The sequence below is a fragment of the Malus domestica genome, chromosome 11 (genome assembly GCF_042453785.1).
Source record: "Malus domestica chromosome 11, GDT2T_hap1".
Taxonomy (NCBI): domain Eukaryota; kingdom Viridiplantae; phylum Streptophyta; class Magnoliopsida; order Rosales; family Rosaceae; genus Malus; species Malus domestica.
The window spans coordinates 11,619,186-11,638,395 of record NC_091671.1 but is presented as its reverse complement, the minus strand read 5'-3'; the positions used below and the strand labels follow the sequence as shown (position 1 = coordinate 11,638,395).

The window sequence follows — 19,210 nt, the reverse complement described above, 5'->3', positions numbered from 1 at the left end:
CATTGTTTTGCATAGCAAAGCGGAGACATAGGATTAGTTACAGTGATGGTCCTTAACTTGTCCCCGAGTTTTATAGCTGTCTTTGAAGTTTTCTCTTGTCGTTTTACAGTTCTTAAACTCTTTTTGGTGTGGCAGTTTGGTCTTTGTGGTTAACTCCATCCATTTTTTGTTAAGCAAGACATTTTAAATTTGAATCTTATTATTTTTGTTGTGATCCCTTGAATTCTGATCATTCAATGCCGTAGCATTTAATGCTACGTAGCATAGAAGTAAAACCCACTTTTAAGAATTAAGAAGTTAAAATTTTTGTTTTGTTAAAAGTTTTGGATACAAAAAGTCCTACATACCCCTACATATGAAATTTGTGAATTGGCGCTCTCTATATTGTTATTGCAGACTATAGGCATGGAGAATGCTGAATGTTATTTCCGGATCAGGATCCTCTCCTGAGCTAAGGGTGAGGATCCTCCTGAGCAAGTCCAACGGGCTGTTCAAATTTTTTTCAACGGCTACAAACAAGGGGTATCTCTAAAAGTTATAATAATTGTAACCGTTGGATAAAATTTGAATGGCCCAATGGGCTTGCACATGATGATCCTCACCCTTAGCTCAGGAGAGGATCCTGATCCGTTATTTCCAGCAATGGAGCAACTTAGGCATTATAATATATGGATTCACATCCAAAATGAACGGCTGAGATTTGGCAGAACATGTACAACATCATAAAATAAACGGGTGAGATTTAAAGAAATAGGTCTTATACTTTTATCAATTTTTTCCGTCCCAGTAATATCTCGGTGCACTTAAAATCACGAATATTGGACTCACATCCGAAAGTTAGGATGCTTTTTGTGAAATTAAACCAAGATTTCCATCCTTGTTTTGTTTAAATTTACTTTCAGAATGCAATGTTATTATAATTAGACGTTGTTGTCGTATGTTTAACAATGCCATTACATTACATTATCAGGGGAAGAAGATGACCCGTAGACTTTTGAGAAATCATGCGCATGTTAGAATTTGGGAATGTTAGGTACTCAAGCCCAAGGGAAGAGCCTAACCCAAAAGACTAGTTCAATAGGTGGGAGGACCCCAAGGTACTTAAGTACCACTACATTATTTCTGGTGTAGCCGATGTGGGATCATAACATCACACCACCCTTCAGAAGACCTGACGTCCACGGCGGCCCTTACTCTGGTGGCTTTCACTCTTAACGGCGACGCACCCTTTGGTCGTCCCGTTAAGGTTGCCCTTTCCAGGTCGCCCCTTCCGTGGCGTCGGGACCCAACGCCCAAGGGAAGAGCCCAACCTAAAAGACTAGTCCAATAGGTGAGAGGATCCCAAAGACTTAAGAACCCCTACACCCCTATAAGTGTAGTTAATGTGGGATCATAACATTACACCACCCTTCGGAAGCCAACACCCACGGCGGCCCTTACTCTGGTGGCTTTCACTCTTAACGGCGGCGCACCCTTTGGAAGTCCCATTAAGGTAGCCCTTTCCAAGTCGCCCCCTCTGCAGTGTTGGGAATCTACGTTCTGATACCAATGTTAGGTACTCAAGCCCAAGGGAAGAGCCCAACCCAAAAGACTAGTCCAATAGGTGAGAGGACCCCAAGGACTTAAGAACCCCTACACCCCCATAAGTGTAGTCGATGTGGGATCATAACACCTTGAAGCTCTTTGACCCGATCTTTAAAACGGGCATATAGCCGTTGGAACTACGATAGGGTCAAAGAGCAAGTGTAGTTTTATCTCTACTAATCCTTCCTCTTTTCTTTCATTACTGATTGCCAGCCTTCTTGATTTTGAAGAATGTCATAATTGGATCTGCTATTCCTGTTACTTTGCAACCGATCGAGTTTGAGTTCCCCTACTCGGAAATTAAACTAGTTTAAGATATCTCGTTGTTAAGAAATATTTTGATATTGTTAGTTTGCAATATTACATTGTACCATGTGTTCTAGTTTTGTGCAACTCAAGTTTGGGCTTTGCTCACACATTTGTTTTCACTTGTGAACGATCTTAACTAGTTAAATATCAACCGTTCACTCGTTAAGAAAAAATGTGCACACAAAATTTCCACCTTTAGTTTGCTTCATTCTTTATAATATCTTTACCTTCTAATATCAAAATTTATAATTTTATTTCTGAACTTCGTATGGATCCGGCCGTACTCATTGCTCAAGGTTAATTATGAAATTATTTTAAAATTGTTAGATGACTAAACAATTTTTAAACTTGGTCAATAGACGATTTTGAATTGTTAAATAAGAACGAGTAGCTAGCATTTCTAATATAAGTATTCAGGGTTTAGTAGTAGCAAATTAAACTTTCTGCTAACCAAGTATGGAAATTAGTTATGCTCTTTTTTATTTTGTACCAAACCAAACTGATCTGAATCGAAAGTCTCAAAATAAGTATTAAGGTTTTAGTAGTTGCAAATTAAACTTTCTGCTAACCGAGTTTGGAAGTAATTTGTGCTTTTTTTATTTTGTGTATCAAACTAAACCAATCCGAACCGAAAATCTCAATATAAGTATTGAGAGTTTATTAGTTGCAAATTAAACCTTCGGCTAACCGAGTTTGAAAATTATTTATGCTTTTTATATTTTATACCAAACCAAACATATCTGAACCGAAAGTCTCAATATAAGATTGGGTTAAATAATGTTGACACATATGTAAACCGAATGGAACTTAATATCGTATGTAATACAAATTAACGATTTCACTACACATGATACCCTCTTATTGGAATTCAGAATATTGCTAGTTTGATATTATACCAACATATTTAACCCAAATGGGAATTACACTTCTATAGTGGGTTGGAAAATTTGAACGTAATACCAATATATTGAACTCATGAGTGTGATATCAATATATTGAACTCATAACATATACATAGGACTGCTCTTTTCACATTGGACTGCTCTTAACATATACATAGGCCTTATTTTTTAGGTCCAAATTACATCAACCCAAATGTTGCCTAGTACTCAAATGGCAAAGGAAATGAGAGCCCATGTCTCTTACCATGTGGCACAATCTCCATCTTAACCTGCACAGTAAATAGCAAAGGACCCAAGCATGCTTCTTATATTTGCTATGCTCTTCTTCTACACTTTCAGTCTCCTTTCTGCAATTAGATCGGTCATAGATCCACCCGACTTTTGCATTTATTTCATCTTTGGAGCCTCACCAACTCAACTCCTCTCCATCCCTCCCTATATTATAAATCCCCATCCCAAAATTCACCAAAAACACATACAATAATTTCTCCCAATCATTTTCTCCTCAAAAAACCCCAAAAAAAAGAAGAAAGAAAATGCAGTCCATGTTAAACCTCCATGGCAGTTTTGGCCTTCCTCTCTGTGTTTCAGGGATAACCCATCACCATCTCACCTTTTCTAAGGAGTATAAACTTCTTTTCTCTCTCTCTCTCTCTCTCTCTCTCTCTCTCTCTCTCACTACTTTCTCTCTCTAAAGCTCTCTCTTTCCATTTTTCAGAATATATTATTGGGTTTTGATTCTTTTTTGTGGGTGGTTTTTGTTTTAGGATGGTAGATCATGATCGCAGGAGGGAAGCCATGAGAAGGAAGAGATCACAAGCTAGGGCAGCTCTGCATGCAAATCAAGAAGTGGGTTTTGAAGTTAGAAGTGAAAGAGTTGCAGAAGAAGAGATCAAGTTTGATGATGATGATGGAGATCTAGCTACAGCACTACATGATCTGCGTTGCAGTTATTTGGCTTGTACTGCAAAAGCTGCATAAGCTTATTAGCTTAGCTTAAGTTAGCTTATTAAATTTAATCTTAATTAATTTATGTGTTTTATGAACCTACTTAATTTGGATTATGAATTAATGTTTAATGATGTATGAAGGATTTGATGAAATTTTTTAACATATATTTGGAGTTCTATTTTATTTCGGGTCAGAATTTGGAGTCTATGCTTGATCAGGGTTTTTTTGGCGTTTTTGCTTTATGGGGTTTTGGGATATTTGCCTTTGATTTGTCGTTCTTCTTGTTTGCTGGTTGCTTTTGGCACACTTGTACCATTGTTCAAACAAAGAACGATCAGTATTCTAAAAAAAAAACAAAAAAACAAAGAACGATCATCTTGACCATTAAACAAAGCAAAGAACACTCATCACATGAAGCATGAGCATGAGCAATGCATCCATCCACCCCTCCATCCATCCATCCATGTTTTGAATTTGATCCAACTTCAAATTCTTATGTTGACCATAAAAAGAAAAGTTTATAACGAGGTGATTTTTTACACCTCTTTTTGACTTTTCGTATACTTCTTTCTATTCTGGTTTTTTATTCAAATATTATATGAGATTTGAAATCGATAGGAGTGGTCTCTGAGTTTGTTCATCATCAATTATTTTGGTCATTTCGTGAAAAATCTCTGATAAATAAGCACTAAGATGACAAAAATACCCTAAATTTAATAAACAATGGGCCAAATGATATGATAAAATTAAGGGTATTTTTATCATTTTTCCTTATTTAACGAAAATTTGTCATAAAATGTCCAAAGTAACTAACGGTGGAAAGACTCAGACACCAGTTGTATCAATTTTAAATCATAGAGACCAAAACGAAGAATTATGCCAATCTCGGAAATCATTTTGGCTATAAAGCCTTTTATTTTTGTCGTCAGATTGAATAAATCAACTAGAACAACACACAAGATTAAGCAAGGGTGAGTAAAAAACTAAAAAGAGTGTTTGTTTATCATTTCTCAAGCTAGTAAAAGTGAATCTATCTGCATTCGAAATCATTTATTTGATTTAATTACTATTTCTTTATGTAAGAACTAAAAGTAAAATATCGATCATTTGTCTGCAAATCATTGAAAAACTTAGAGAGGAAGATTATATGACAATGGATGTCCCTCATACTTCCTTAGAGTCCCCTTCTCTCAAGGCATCAGCTTTTCAACCATTTGTAAGTTTGTCTGCAAATCATTGAAAAACTTAGAGAGGAAGATTATATGACAATGGATGTCCCACATACTTAGAGTCCCCTTCTCTCGGCATCAGCTTTTCGACCATATGTAAGTTTTAGTTCTCTTATCCTTTTCTATGGGTAGAAATATATTTTCTCTTTTCCTTTTGTTTTCGATTTTCATTCATGTGAGGTTTAAAGCTTGGCTAAGCAAAAGGACGATGACGAGAGTTCAACTCTTGTCGTGAGCATAGAAACCACAAATGCTCTGGTACTAGTTATAATTATTGGTATGGATTCGTTTATTTTTTATGACGAGAATCAATGGATTAAAATATACCAAATCTAGTAATCCAAGTGCTATATCCAAGAATTATATTGATATATATAGAACCGATCGAAGCTTCTTTTGAAATTAGTTATGAAGCCGATACGAACAAGTTTCACGTTTAAAAGATTGGAGCTCATATGGTTATGGGTTGAGAATGGGTTGCATGAAATCAAATTTCTTGTTATATGATAGCTTAGGGGTGGAGTTGGAGTACGCTTGAATTCAATCTCCTAAAGCATTAATATCATGTGTCCTAGAAGAAAAGAAAAGGGTTGGTCCAAATAATAAATTGATTACAAAATAGTTGCATTATTTTTAGTGGTTGCCTATTTTGGTCCTTTTATTGAAGTTAGTCTTTAAACTTTCAAAAAATATGTTAAAAGAGAGGATAATTGTGGCGTTAGCTATAAAAGTTGATAGATTTAATCGTGAACGCAATTTAATTTAGTTGATTCTTTTGTTCAAACAGATCACAGTGTCAGCTGTGTTAGCAAAAACATTTTTTGCACGGATAAAAACCAAGTTGATACGGCGTTTCGTAAACTAGTATATTAGTGAAACGACTTGTCAAATGGAGACGTGTGTAAAAAACAATATGTAAATCATATAATTCAGTCTTGTCCCTTACAGCCAATTGTTTTTAAAGTGAAAAATTAGTTTTATTTGTTCAGTTAGTTTTTTTGTTACTAAAAGTTTAGGATGAGGGGACACTTACAGGTTTTTACAGATCGCTCACTAAGAGAGATTTTCGGTTGAACTCGAACTTAGATATTGGCCTAGCAAAGAGAATGATCCTAATCAATTCAATCAACTCTCGTTGGCGGGTTTAGTTAGTTTAGTGTTGAATAAAGAAACAGTTCCAAACTAAATCGACCTATTTGAATTTGGTGGATATGTCTGTTTTGCAACATAAATGCTTACTCCACGATAAAAAGGGTCAACTAGTTGCATGGCAGCATATTTACGGTAGATTGGAAAAACAGGTGATTTATTGAAAGGTCGTTCTAAAATAGTTACGTGCTATTCTATCAATTTTTGTAGCAACTTTTAAAAATTTAAGGACGAAATAAAATTGAAAGACCAAGAGTTCTTTTCCTTTTCCTTTTGTTTTTTTTTTTGGGGAGGGGGGGGGGATGATTAGTTTTCTTGGCGGTGTTGGGACTTGGGACAATCAACATGTGGAAGACATGACCACACATGAGCGTATACAATCATCCATCTTTGTCAATTGTTTGTGTGTTTTTCCTTGTTTAGTCATTCAATCGTTGGCAGACAGAGCTCTATGTTACTTGTTTAATCGTGATTGAGTTGTTACCAGTTTACGCCATGGGTAGAAATGAATAATACTATTACGTAATTAGAGTAATGGTATTTGAATTTATACCTATACGCGTTACGGTTTAATCTTTTAACTCGTATTTTAGTTTGTGTGGTCCTTCAGCTAGACCACTTCCGCCCCGCACCATTAATCCTACCGTCAACTTTTTCAAGTCCTTCGTCTATTTAAAAAAGTTTTTTTAGCGAAAATAGTATTCTATTATTATTTATCAAATTGAGGTTATTTATCAAATTTTCACATAAAGGTCAAAATGATTGACTATAGATAAACTCAATGACCACTTCTATCGATTTCAAATCTCAGTGACCGAAATGACTTATTGACTAAAGCACAAATCTAGTGAATGAATGTAGGTTGCGTACGCTTAGCCACTAGTTAGAAGGAAATCCCTTGACTTTGCTTATGCACTTATGGGCCTTGTGCGGTACAGAAAGCCACCATGTAAGGATCAAATTCCATTTAATTTCTACAAACATGAATTTGAAAACTACTAATCTCATATAACAGTATATGACATGAAAAAGAAAAGAATTTCGAAAACTGACAGCATGAAGAGATAGTGGCTTGCAGATATATACTATTCAAGTTCATGTTCATAGACGAGCCATTACTTAGTGAGATTTATCTCCTTTTGTAAGGATTAATGCGTAAACAAAAAAAAAAAAAAAAAACTGCTTTAATCCTATCCGCGTTGTTGCAACTTGAAATGTCTGTTTCTCTCCTCTTCTCACGTAATTAAATGTGAAGAGAGACATACACATCACGGAAGCTGAGGAAGTGTTTTCCGTACTTGCGTGCATGATGATTGTGGGCCAAAATTGCCGCCAGTTAAGTGTGAGGATGAGAGTAGCATTCTCTTATTTTTTTTTTTTTTCTTTCTTCTTATTTGAACGGTCACGGTTAAATCATGTTAACATCTTATATTAATTTTTTATAGCAAGAGAAAAAAAAAAAAAAAGAATGTGAGATGATAGAATGGAAGGGGATGGAAAGAGATAGGGAAATAATTTTAGTCCATGAGGATGAGGTCCATAGTATTAATTTAAAATGGTGGTTCTTAGATCGCAGTCATCTGATAGTGACAATTATTAAGAAAATAGGTACTTCTATCCTTTCGAAATTGTTTGACACGACTTTTTCATTTCTTCCTTCAACAACGGATTTATCCATTACAATTTAATATGCGGCAGGAAGATTGCCAAATGCCAATTAGTCCTATCAAATTTTTATTTTATTTTCTAGACCTGAAACTTAATAGCAATGTTCCCTTGATCCTGGAGGAAGGAGATTATCTTCGGATCTCTTTCACCAAAGTTACCGTATCAAGTAATCCAAATTTTTGAAATTTGATCAAACGGTTAAAATTATTATAGCTTTTAAAAGATGCCTCTATTTTTAGTCGTTAGATCAAATTTCAAAAGTCCGGATCACTTAATCCGATGGCCTTGGTGGAAGAGATCCGGAGAGAATCTCTTTTCATCCCTGAATGATAAAAATTTCATGCCTCACGCTTATATTCAATATCACTGGTTGAGAATCATGTGCTTTTAGTATTTTAATCTCAGCCATTTACATTAGATTTAGTAGTAAATGACCATAAATCTTTCTTGTTCCTGTTTGGCATCTTTGCCCGGATATAAAATTCTGTCTTCCAAAAAATAAAAAAAAGAGCAAACAAAACAGATGTAACACCATGATTAGCAAATGCCTGTAATCTAGTCGTTGATTCCCAATTGCATTTCACCTCTCCTATGGACAAGAGAACAGGAAAATGTTGCCTCGAGAGGGGTTTAACAAGGCAGCATTGCCTTGCCTCGAGGAGTTTAACAAGGCAACATTGCCTTGTCAAAAAGTTGAAGGCAAATTTAGTCGCTTATCCCAGCCGAATGATTTGCCCATGACACAAATGTTCAAGGCATCAAATGACACATCCATCAACCTTAATCTAATGCTAACCCAAACCTTAGGACCTGTTTGGTACTCTACTTGAATTCAACTTTTTAAACTCAAAAACAATTTTCAAATTTTAGGCCTTAAAAACTTGTTTAGTAGGATTATTTTCAAAAACTGAACTCAAGACTCACTCAAAAATATAATCTATTATCTAAAAACATAAAAAGTGAGTTTTTAGAGTTTTTAAACTTAAACTCACTCATTTCTTTTCCCTCACTCTTCCCCTTTACTCCAAATATATCTCTCTTTTCTTCTTTCTCTTTTTTTTTTTTTTTTATACCTTTTTCGTCTCTCCTTTAATCTGCTATCTTCGTTCTCTCGATTCATTCTCTCTCCTCTTCCTCTCTATTTCATCCAATCCTCTCTCTTCTTTATTTTTTCTTCAATCATCTCTTACTTTCTTTTCCTCTTCTCTTCTCTTTCTCCCTCTCCTGCAACCCCATCTTTTTAGATCTTTTTGTCTAGTTTAAGTAGTAAAATTTTAAATTTTTAAATAGTAAACCAATCAAGTTTTTTAGTTTTAAAGAAAATTATTTTCAATAAATGTTCTTAAGAAATGTTTTGAGAAATGATTAAAATTTTCAAATAAAATACCAAACAAACCCTTATTTTGTTGGTCAGACCAATCACCAAACAAGTCTAATCCCATGGACAAGAATGAGCTACATAAAACGGATTCGATCCAATAATACAGTTGTGTTTTGACCAAGCCGTCACAACCACAGCAAAACCGTTCCATGTAAATTGATCTTAAACAAAGAACAAAGACATTCTATAACATTTCCACATAAAAACATCGTAGACCGACCACTTCCACCGCAGTCAGAGCTTGCCGGAGATTTTGAAGTTCGGGAATCAGAGATCATACAAGTATACCACAACACAAGCTGATTCAAATTCATATAAAAAAACAACTGGAAGAAGCGAACATGCGAAGTAAAAGATATTTAAAAGAAACTATGTTTTTATAGCGAGAGTAGCAAGAACCAGGTCGCAAAAGCTTTTAGCCGCTCCGGGAAGAACCCAGAGCACCTTGACTCTCAACAGAGGACATAAAAGGAAAACACTAGCAGCGCCACCGCCGGTCAAGCACCCAGTTCTGAGAATGAATGCCTAACGACGACACCGACACGAAAATACACAACCAGCAATCCAAAGAAATACTAATAGAGAAGTTTTTACGACTACTATTATTATAAAGATGATAGAAGATTTCGCCTGCGGAAATCTGTTGAACCAGTGCGGTTCACTTCTTCTTAGCTGCGGCCTTGGTGATCTTAGCTCCAGTTGGATCCTTCTTCTCAACGCTCTTGATGACACCAACTGCAACAGTCTGGCGCATGTCCCTCACAGCAAAACGTCCGAGCGGTGGGTACTCAGAGAAGGTCTCAACAACCATGGGCTTGGTGGGAAGCATCTTCACAAATCCAGCATCACCATTCTTCAAAAACTTGGGCTCCTTCTCAAGCTCCTTGCCAGATCGCCTGTCGATCTTTGTAACGAGCTCAGCAAACTTGACGGCAATGTGGGAGGTGTGACAGTCGAGAACTGGAGCATATCCCTGTCCAATCTGGCCGGGGTGGTTCATGATGATGACCTGAGCGATAAAGTTGGCAGCCTCCTTTGCGGGATCATCCTTGGAGTTGGAAGCAACGTACCCACGCTTGAGATCCTTGACAGCAACATTCTTAACGTTGAATCCAACATTATCACCTGGAAGGGCCTCCTGCATAGCTTCGTGGTGCATCTCAACAGACTTGACCTCAGTAGTCAGACCAGTTGGGCCAAAAGTCACAACCATACCAGGCTTAATGACACCAGTCTCAACACGTCCAACAGGAACGGTACCGATACCACCAATCTTGTACACATCCTGAAGTGGAAGCCGGAGGGGCTTGTCTGAGGGCCTCTTGGGCTCGTTGATCTGGTCAAGAGCCTCAAGAAGGGTGGGACCCTTGTACCAGTCAAGGTTGGTGGACCTCTCAATCATGTTGTCACCCTCGAACCCAGAAATGGGGACAAAGGGGATCTTATCTGGGTTGTAGCCAACCTTCTTGAGATAGGACGACACTTCCTTCACAATTTCATCATACCTTGCCCTTGAGTACTTGGGAGTGGTGGCATCCATCTGTACACAATAATTAACATTGTGTGACGTGAGTTAAAACTGCTTGTGAACTCACAGCAATAACAGCTGACACCCAATACCAATTGAAATATCATCACCGTACAAAATTAGATATATAATTGCAAAATAAAAACATTGAAATACCAATACACCGTATAAAATTTGAAATACAATCGACACAAGATATATAAGGCTCACCTTGTTGCAGCAGCAAATCATTTGCCTGACGCCAAGAGTAAAAGCAAGCAAAGCATGCTCACGGGTCTGACCATCCTTGGAAATACCGGCTTCAAAACCTCCGGTGGTAGAGTCAATGATGAGAATGGCACAGTCAGCCTGTGAGGTTCCAGTAATCATGTTCTTGATAAAGTCACGATGTCCAGGAGCATCAATGACAGTGCAGTAGTACTTGGTGGTCTCGAACTTCCACAGGGCAATGTCAATGGTAATACCACGTTCACGCTCAGCCTTGAGCTTGTCCAACACCCAGGCATACTTGAATGACCTCTTGTTCATCTCAGCAGCCTCCTTCTCGAACCTCTCAATAACACGCTTGTCAATACCACCAAGCTTGTAGATCAAGTGACCTGTCGTGGTCGACTTCCCAGAGTCGACATGGCCAATGACCACGATGTTGATGTGGAACTTCTCCTTACCCATGTTGGATAATCAGAAAAATAACTGAAAATCCAAGCAGATAACCGAAATCAATCAGTCACTTAGCTTTATTTGATTAGAAGATCATCAGATTATGATCACTCATCGCCAAAACAACAAAATACTGCATAACATACGAGAAAAATACAACTAAATCAATGCAAAGATTATCAAAATACAGAGTCCTTTCGATATTACTAAAGATCGGTGATCATATCCGCAAAAATGATTACAGGACTGAAAAATCATCACTGTTGATAACAGAGAAAAAGACTCGCTGCATAATCTAGTAAACAATATCTTTTGTAATTTTAACAAAATACAAAGGGGAAAATTATAGTTTCAGAAATTTCACAAATTCACCACGATTCATCGAGGGACAGATTTTCAAAACGCAACACCAACGAGTCACAAATTAATAAACAATATTAAAACAAAATCATATGTAACACATGCGTGATTGTATCCGATCAGCAAATAAACAATCACTAAACTATATCTTTTTTTATTAACGTAAAAAAAAATTAAAATAATACTTTTCTGTAACTCTCTCAACAGATGAAACAGACCCAGAATCCAAATCAAATGAAACAAATAAATAAATTCCTCTAACAGTGTCAGATAAACGAAACCCTTAAAATCCACATGCAATTCACGCATAAATCCAGATCTGATCACAAATATAAATACCAAACAAAAACCACAACCCAGTTCATCAATTCATCAGTGAACGAACAAAAAAAACCATAAAATTTTCAAACACTTTCAGGAAATTAACATCTAAAAGGAATCAAAATTAAATCGAACAAATATAATCGCACAGAATTTAATTAAATATAATAAAATCTGCGACAAAGAGACAAAGATCTGAGCAAACCTGGAAGAAACAGACGAGAGCGACAGGAAGATTCAGGAGCTTTCTCACGCCGACTTCAGAGTGTGAAGAGCGAGAACAGCAGAGGATAGCAAATGTGTGAGCCCCGTGAATTTTAAATAGGGGGAAATGGGGCTTCTGTAGGGCTAGGGTTTTACTCTCCGCCTTTGGATGATTGAGGATTTGATCTGACGGTTGTGAGTGTTTGCTTGAACTTACATAATTTGCTGCCCTGGCATGTTCAAAAAATTTCGGTAATCCCGTTTTACGCTTTTTTCGCTAACGACATCCTTCAATATTAGTATTTTAAAAAATAAATAATTACAGATGATCATAATCTCCCTGAATACAATTATGATTAACCACGAACTGGTGGCCTAATGGTAGTAACGAAGTTAGGATTTGCCGAGGGGAAGGGTAAAATTCAAAAAAGTGTAAGATTCAATCAAATCGGTTGCTTTTATATTGAAGAGTGCAAAGTTTTAAGTCAATATTCATAGCAGAAAATAATCTCTTCACTAAAACAGTTGTAAACGGTAATATCAAAGCTAATGTAATAAGCTTAAGTTGGCTAGGATTAGATTATAAAAAAAAGTGCTAGTCAGGCAGCGAACTGGGGCCTAGTAGCTAGGCGCCTAGTCAAGATCTAGTCAGGAGCCTAGATGGATTTAAATGAATTTCTTTTATCGTAAAATAAGTATTAAACAATATTTACATTATTTTTTAAAAAGTAATACAATATTTATAGATAATGTGAGAGTTTAAGATAAATATGGTAGGGGTCTTAAAAGAAAAAGACAAAACTTGAGTACTCACCAATTTTACTCACTAGACTTTATGGCTCAATAAAATTACAACATCCATCATTCTTAACTCTTTAACCAAACAACAACAGATCTACTATTCTAGCAACCAATCCCTCAATACCTCTTCTTTGTCAACCTCGACTACACCCCACCCAATCCCCTTCTTCTCCGGCAACCCCAATGCCAATAACCTCCACCAACTCCACCAGAATCAGAATCAGGAGATCGAGAGCGTTGTCGCTGGAAGCTGAGGCATCCAACTCTCGTTGTCGAAGCAAGCCACACCGACGACCTCTTCATTCTGCTGCTTAACTTATCCATGGTCAATACTTTGGGATTTTTTTATTTTATAGTTTTAATCATTCTTATCATATGTCAATTGATGTTATTGCCTATCATGTTTTTCACAAGAATCAAACTATGTGTTTGTATAAGATATGAACTATGATGAGCATCAAATTTATGGCGGAGATGAATCGGTGTAGCGAGTTTTCTGGTGGCTTTAATTTTCTTCAGTTGTCGCCGTTTGGTATAGGGAATATTAAACTGATAAGCCTTCATCTTCTTCGCAGGTTCCACCGCTCTGCAACTACCTTTTTTTTTTTTACCTCTTTTTTTTTTAGATTTCGTTCTCCAAAAATCTAAAAAAAAAAAAAAAAAAAACCCAGCCCTACTATAGAAACTAGATCACCGAAGCGAGAATTCTCATTTCCGGCGAGAGCGAATGGGTTGAACCAGCGCTCCTAGATGTGTTTTCAGGTGAGGGGAGGGGCAACAGCCACTCCTCGCCCTCACATAGCTTCGCCACTACTCAGTGGTAAAGGCAGATGCGAGGCATCCTTCAATCACTACAAAAAATGTGTATAGGTCTCGAGTTCGAAACACGCTATTGGAGTGGAAGCTAGACTTGTGGCCAAGGAGAGGCACTCCCCTTAAAATGCCTATGTGAGTCTTCTCAGTCCACAAAAAAAGTAGATAATCGTGACTTGCCACTCGTTGTCTTATTTTTAGAAAAAAAATAATAAATAATACAATTATGATTAAGCACTCTATTGCGGGTTCCATCTACGACGTCTCTCTTCGACTTAATAACTACAAAATAAATAAGAGAAAATTATTTTCATAAAAAAAATAGCTCGAGTGTTTGATGAATTATCAAATTCTTTGAGGTTTGTCACTTAGTAGTAGGATTTAGTGGTATCGCTTTTTACTTGTAAGTGAGAGGGGTCTTACATTTGATTCTTACCAAATACAAATTTGAACCATATTATTGCTAGTCCATTGTGAGGGCTAATGTCACATCCTGGCTCGGGGCGGATCACTTCCCGGGCCCGCTCCACCACCGTAGCACGATATTGTCCACTTTGGGCCCTGACCACGCCCTCACGGTTTTGTTTCTGGGAACTCACGAGCAACTTCTCAATGGGTCACCCATCCTGGGAGTGTTTTAGCCCCTTTCTCGCTTAACTTCGGAGTTCCTACGGAACTCGAAGCCAGTGAGCTCCCAAACGGCTTCATGCTAATTAGGGATGAAAATATACATTTAAGGATCACTCCCTTGGGCGATGTGGGATGTTACAGCTTAGCCCACCCCCTCCCTTAGTGTAGATAATATTATTTGTTAAAAAAAAAATCTTTAAGGTTTAAGCGATACACTTGTGGGATAACATTTTAGTGTGATTGTAATACTGTTATATATTATTAGTTAAAATAATTTTCTTTTTATATAGGACTGCCATTATTGTATTATATAATAAATGATTTAATTAAGAGTAAAACAAATAAAAAAGGGCTCATCTTTTTACTTCTCACACATCCTTGTTAATTTCTGTCATTTGATCATTTTTTTAATTCAGTCAATTCGACAGCTGCAAATTAAGAGGGTGTGTATGAAGTAAAAATAGTTGTGTGGATAGCACACCCAAAATACAATTGTATGACGTTGTTGACGTTGTAGCGAGTTTATGAACTATTATTGGGTCTTTACTTCCCAAAATATTATTGGGCTTGCAACAAAAATTTAGATCCATCGCGAATGTGGTATTAGATAGATGCATGTATAGCTCACCATATAAGGAGTATGAGATGCAAAAATGAAAGTGACATTTTACATGTCAATTTTTACCTTTCACGCACTTATTAAACTTTTGTTATTGATCTCTTTCTATTTATTTGATGAGACTGCCAAAAATTGAGAGAGGTATATAAAAAGAAAAAATCGGTGTGTGGATAGAACTATCTTGCAAAAATTGTACGTCAACAAATTGACAAAATAAAATAAAATATATAATGAGTCATCATATAAAGGCCTTTTGCAATGAAATACAAGACATGTGGTGTTTTGAATGTGTATGCACAATGCAAGTTAGACATTTTTGGTGTTTGTTGAAAGTTGATCATTGGTTTATCTCTTTAAAATCTTGACAAAGCATCAATATTTTTGGTCCATCTCTTTAAAATCTTGACATTTTTTGTGTGTATTCCTCTTTACTTCTAAGTAAGAGGTCTTCGGTTCGATTCTCACCAAAAGCGAATTTGAACCACATTATTGCTAACCTATTGTGAGACTTAACCCACTCTTCCACTCACTTAGTGTAGGTAATATCGTTTGTTAAAAAAAAAAAGTAATTTTCCTAAAACTTATGATTTTTTGTGGAATATATGAGAGCAACTCAAAATTTGGTGGAATAGATGAGAGAAAGATGGACGAGATGCAAAACTGAAGTGAGAGAAGAAGGAAGTAGGATTATTTGGTGCGGGAGATCAAATGTGAGTTGCAAATCATAATAAGACTAAAAAAAGATCGATATTCTTCTTCACTACACGATAATGTAACAATATTCCTCTTTAGTTGTAAATCAAAGTCTTAGTTTGACTCCCATAAAGCGAGTTCGGTATTAAGGGTTTGTTTGGATGTGCTTTTAAAGTGATTAAAATCGCTTTTGGTGAAAATGTTTTTGACACCAATTCTTAGTAAAAATCCAAGTGGATCTTGGAAAAGCACTTTAAGGCCATCTCTAACCGGAGGCTGGCAAGATGGCTCGTTTTAGCCATCTGGCCTTCCAATATATTAATATTTTAATGAATAGTACATGGCCATATTTGCCTCCGTCTCCAACCTAGGGCCAAAGGGCCATAGAGCTCGTTTTAGCCCTATCACAGAAAATCATCTCCAACCGAGGGCCAAACATAATTTATTATTTAAAAACTACAACTTCAATTCAAATCCAACGGCTAAGTGACGTTAGCATGACGTCAACTAGCCGTTGGTAGCTGACATCATGCTGACGTCAACTAGCTGTTGGATTTGAATTTTTTTTTTTTTTGCTATAAATAGGGTGGATATTAGGCTATAATTCACACATCTTTGAATTCAATCTCTTTCAATTCAAGTTTGCAATGAATTCCAACTTTGTATCCTTTTCGGATTCCAACTGGGGGTCCTCATCCAATTCCAAATTAGAAGAAAATGGGCGCAAATGAGACGAAAAGATGAAGAAGTTCAAGTAAGGCGCAACAAACAAAACAGAGCAGCAGCCATGGCTGCGGCCAAGGTGTGTCAGCCAATTGAGGAACAACCTCAATGGAGTAGCTCTGTTGCTGGTCGCTTTTACAAACCACGAAACAGAGCGATGGCATATGCTAATCTGATGAAAAACTACTTCAACCCCAACTCAATGTACACAAAAAAGGATTTCAGACGTCGCTTCCGGATGAGGCATCATGTCTTCGAGCGTTTACTTCGTGATGTCTAGCAGGTCAATCCATACTTTCGACAAAAGCGGGATAGAGCATGCCGCCCTAGTTTCTCACCTCATCAGAAGGTTACTGTTGCACTTCGAATGATGGCCTATGGCTCCCCAGCTGATTCGATGGATGAAACCTATAGTATGTCTGAGTTTACATACCTTGATACTCTTGAACAATTCTGTGACACAATTGTTCAGGTTTACAAAGACGAGTATCTCCGCAAGCCAAATCAAGAAGATCTGAATCGGCTCATTCGCAAAGCTTAAGACCATGGGTTTCCGGGCATGATAGGGTCATTAGACTGCATGCATTGGGATTGGAAGAACTGCCCCACCGAATGGCAAAGAATCTTTAGCGGAAGGTCGAGAAAGCCAACTGTTGTGTTAGAGGCGGTTGCCTCATATGACACATGGATCTGACATGCTTTCTTTGGAGTCCCTGGATCCCAAAATGACATTACAGTTCTTGGGCATTCACCTCTCTTCAATAACTTGACGGAAGGTAAAACACCTCAACTTGACTACTACATCAACAGCCGTCAATACAATATGGGGTATTACTTGGCAGATGACATCTACCCAAAGTGGGCGACACTTGTCCAAGCAATTCCAAACCCTAGGAATAAGGCAAAAAAGTTGTTTACCTTACACCAAGAGGCATACCGAAAAGATGTTGAGAGAGCTTTCGGTATTCTACAAGTACGGTGGAAGATCATCAGCGAACCGGTAAGAGGGTGGAGTCGAGAAAATTTGGACTCCATCATGATGTCTTGCATCATATTACACAATATGATAGTGGAGGGTGAGCGAGATGAGTATATTGATGGAGAGTCCGATGACGACCAAGAAGATCTAAATAGGTTAAGAAGGGCTCGTGCAAAAATATATGATGGGCCTAATTTGCCTTTCAATCCAAGAACTGGTAGTATCTTTATAAATGAGTACATGAGGCGCTATATAAAGATACGTTTCACAAACAAGTACCTACAACATGATCTTGTTGCACATCTTTGGGCCAAAAGAAGCATGGAGTAGACGTTTAAGTTTTATGTTGTTAAATGTTTTTAAAAATATTGTTTAAGTTTCATGTTGTTAAATGTTTTTTTTTAGGGGCGTTTTGATATAGACCCCTCATTTTTAGACTTCTTAGATTAAACATCTGTTCATTTTAACAATTTGATTAAGCATTCTTCTATAATTTTGGGGCCATGTGTATTTTAATTAACCCATTGTAATGTACCTAAATTACATAATTTGCCGTAGCCTTTAACATACGTGTTTCCCGTATCCAGTTTCTTCATGCCAAACTGCACGCAAGGCTCCTAGATTCTTGCTAACTAATGTCTCAGAGTTATAATCCAAGTAGAATACTACTTGTTGAATATAAGAAGGATATTAATAATGTTATTTATCTCTAGTGAATTCAATTTTCCAGGGGCACTTTCTTCCTTCCTATGAACGTACCATAAGTTTCAGAAGCCTACTTTCCGCACTGAGGTCGACGTTAGTATTCAGGTTCCAGTGTTGATTTTTATTCAAATTATCAGTTGGATGCGTTGATTTTGATTATCTTTTGAAGTCGAAGGTTTTTGATCTTTTGTGTGTTGGCTATGATTTGGTACGTTGCACTTAGGTTGGGCATTGCACTTAAGAAACTAGCCTCGTATCCCTGCTGTATCGCATAATTCCTTCGGTACCTTTCAAAAATTGCCGCCCACGCCACAGATAGGATTGAAACCCCCAGGCCTATCCCCACTCTCAGAAGCCGAGAAGCACCGTGGGGATGGCCAGTGATGCGCCTGGACAGCGGGACAAATATAGAGTAGTAGAGGGACTGTATGACAAAGATACTGAGGCCAGGAAACACTAGGAAACACTAAGTTTCAGAAGCCTTTTTTTCCTAATCCAAGAATTGAATGAATCGGCACATTTCACCGTACTTGCCGAAAAAAAAAAGTCAATCAAAACACTGCATAATCCTAACATTATGTTGATCGCAATTTTTATTTGGTAGCATTTGGTACGTCTGCAGCCTAGGATTTATGAATCGTGTAGTGTGCTATATATATGATTCGTGTGGACATCTTGCAGCTTACAATATATATATATATATATATATATATAATGGTACAAATTATTTGATTAAAAATGTTTCAGGTACATCATTGCGCTACCAACGGTTAAGTATGGGAGCATGAACTACCGAATATGCAAATCAGTGTCTTACTTGAAGAGGTCGATAAAAAAAAACAACCATCCCCAGAAATAGCATCCATAATCAAAGGAGTGAAAAGAAGACAGGTACGAAAGGTACTTAGAAAAGCGGACTTTGAATATGCAAATACAAAAAAAAAAATCTGGCAAAAAAAGGAAAAATGTGGAACACAAGAGTTCTGGAATTGATGAATCAA

At 37.1% G+C, this 19,210-nt stretch overlaps 1 protein-coding gene and 1 long non-coding RNA gene across 2 annotated transcripts; one reads left to right on the top strand and one right to left on the bottom strand.

The window, feature by feature from the left end:
- The first annotated feature begins 2,957 nt into the window (after positions 1 to 2,957).
- Positions 2,958 to 3,910, top strand: LOC103422849 (uncharacterized). Its single transcript, XR_011573081.1, has 2 exons — positions 2,958 to 3,420; positions 3,563 to 3,910. It is a non-coding gene; the product is annotated as an uncharacterized lncRNA (long non-coding RNA).
- A 5,645-nt stretch (positions 3,911 to 9,555) lies between these two features.
- LOC103447859 (elongation factor 1-alpha-like) lies at positions 9,556 to 12,319 on the bottom strand. Its single transcript, NM_001293878.1, is given in 3 exon segments — positions 9,556 to 10,713; positions 10,912 to 11,394; positions 12,248 to 12,319. Coding segments are annotated over 2 exon segments (1,344 nt in total). The 5' UTR covers positions 11,374 to 11,394; positions 12,248 to 12,319; the 3' UTR covers positions 9,556 to 9,831.
- Between the last annotated feature and the right edge of the window lie 6,891 nt (positions 12,320 to 19,210).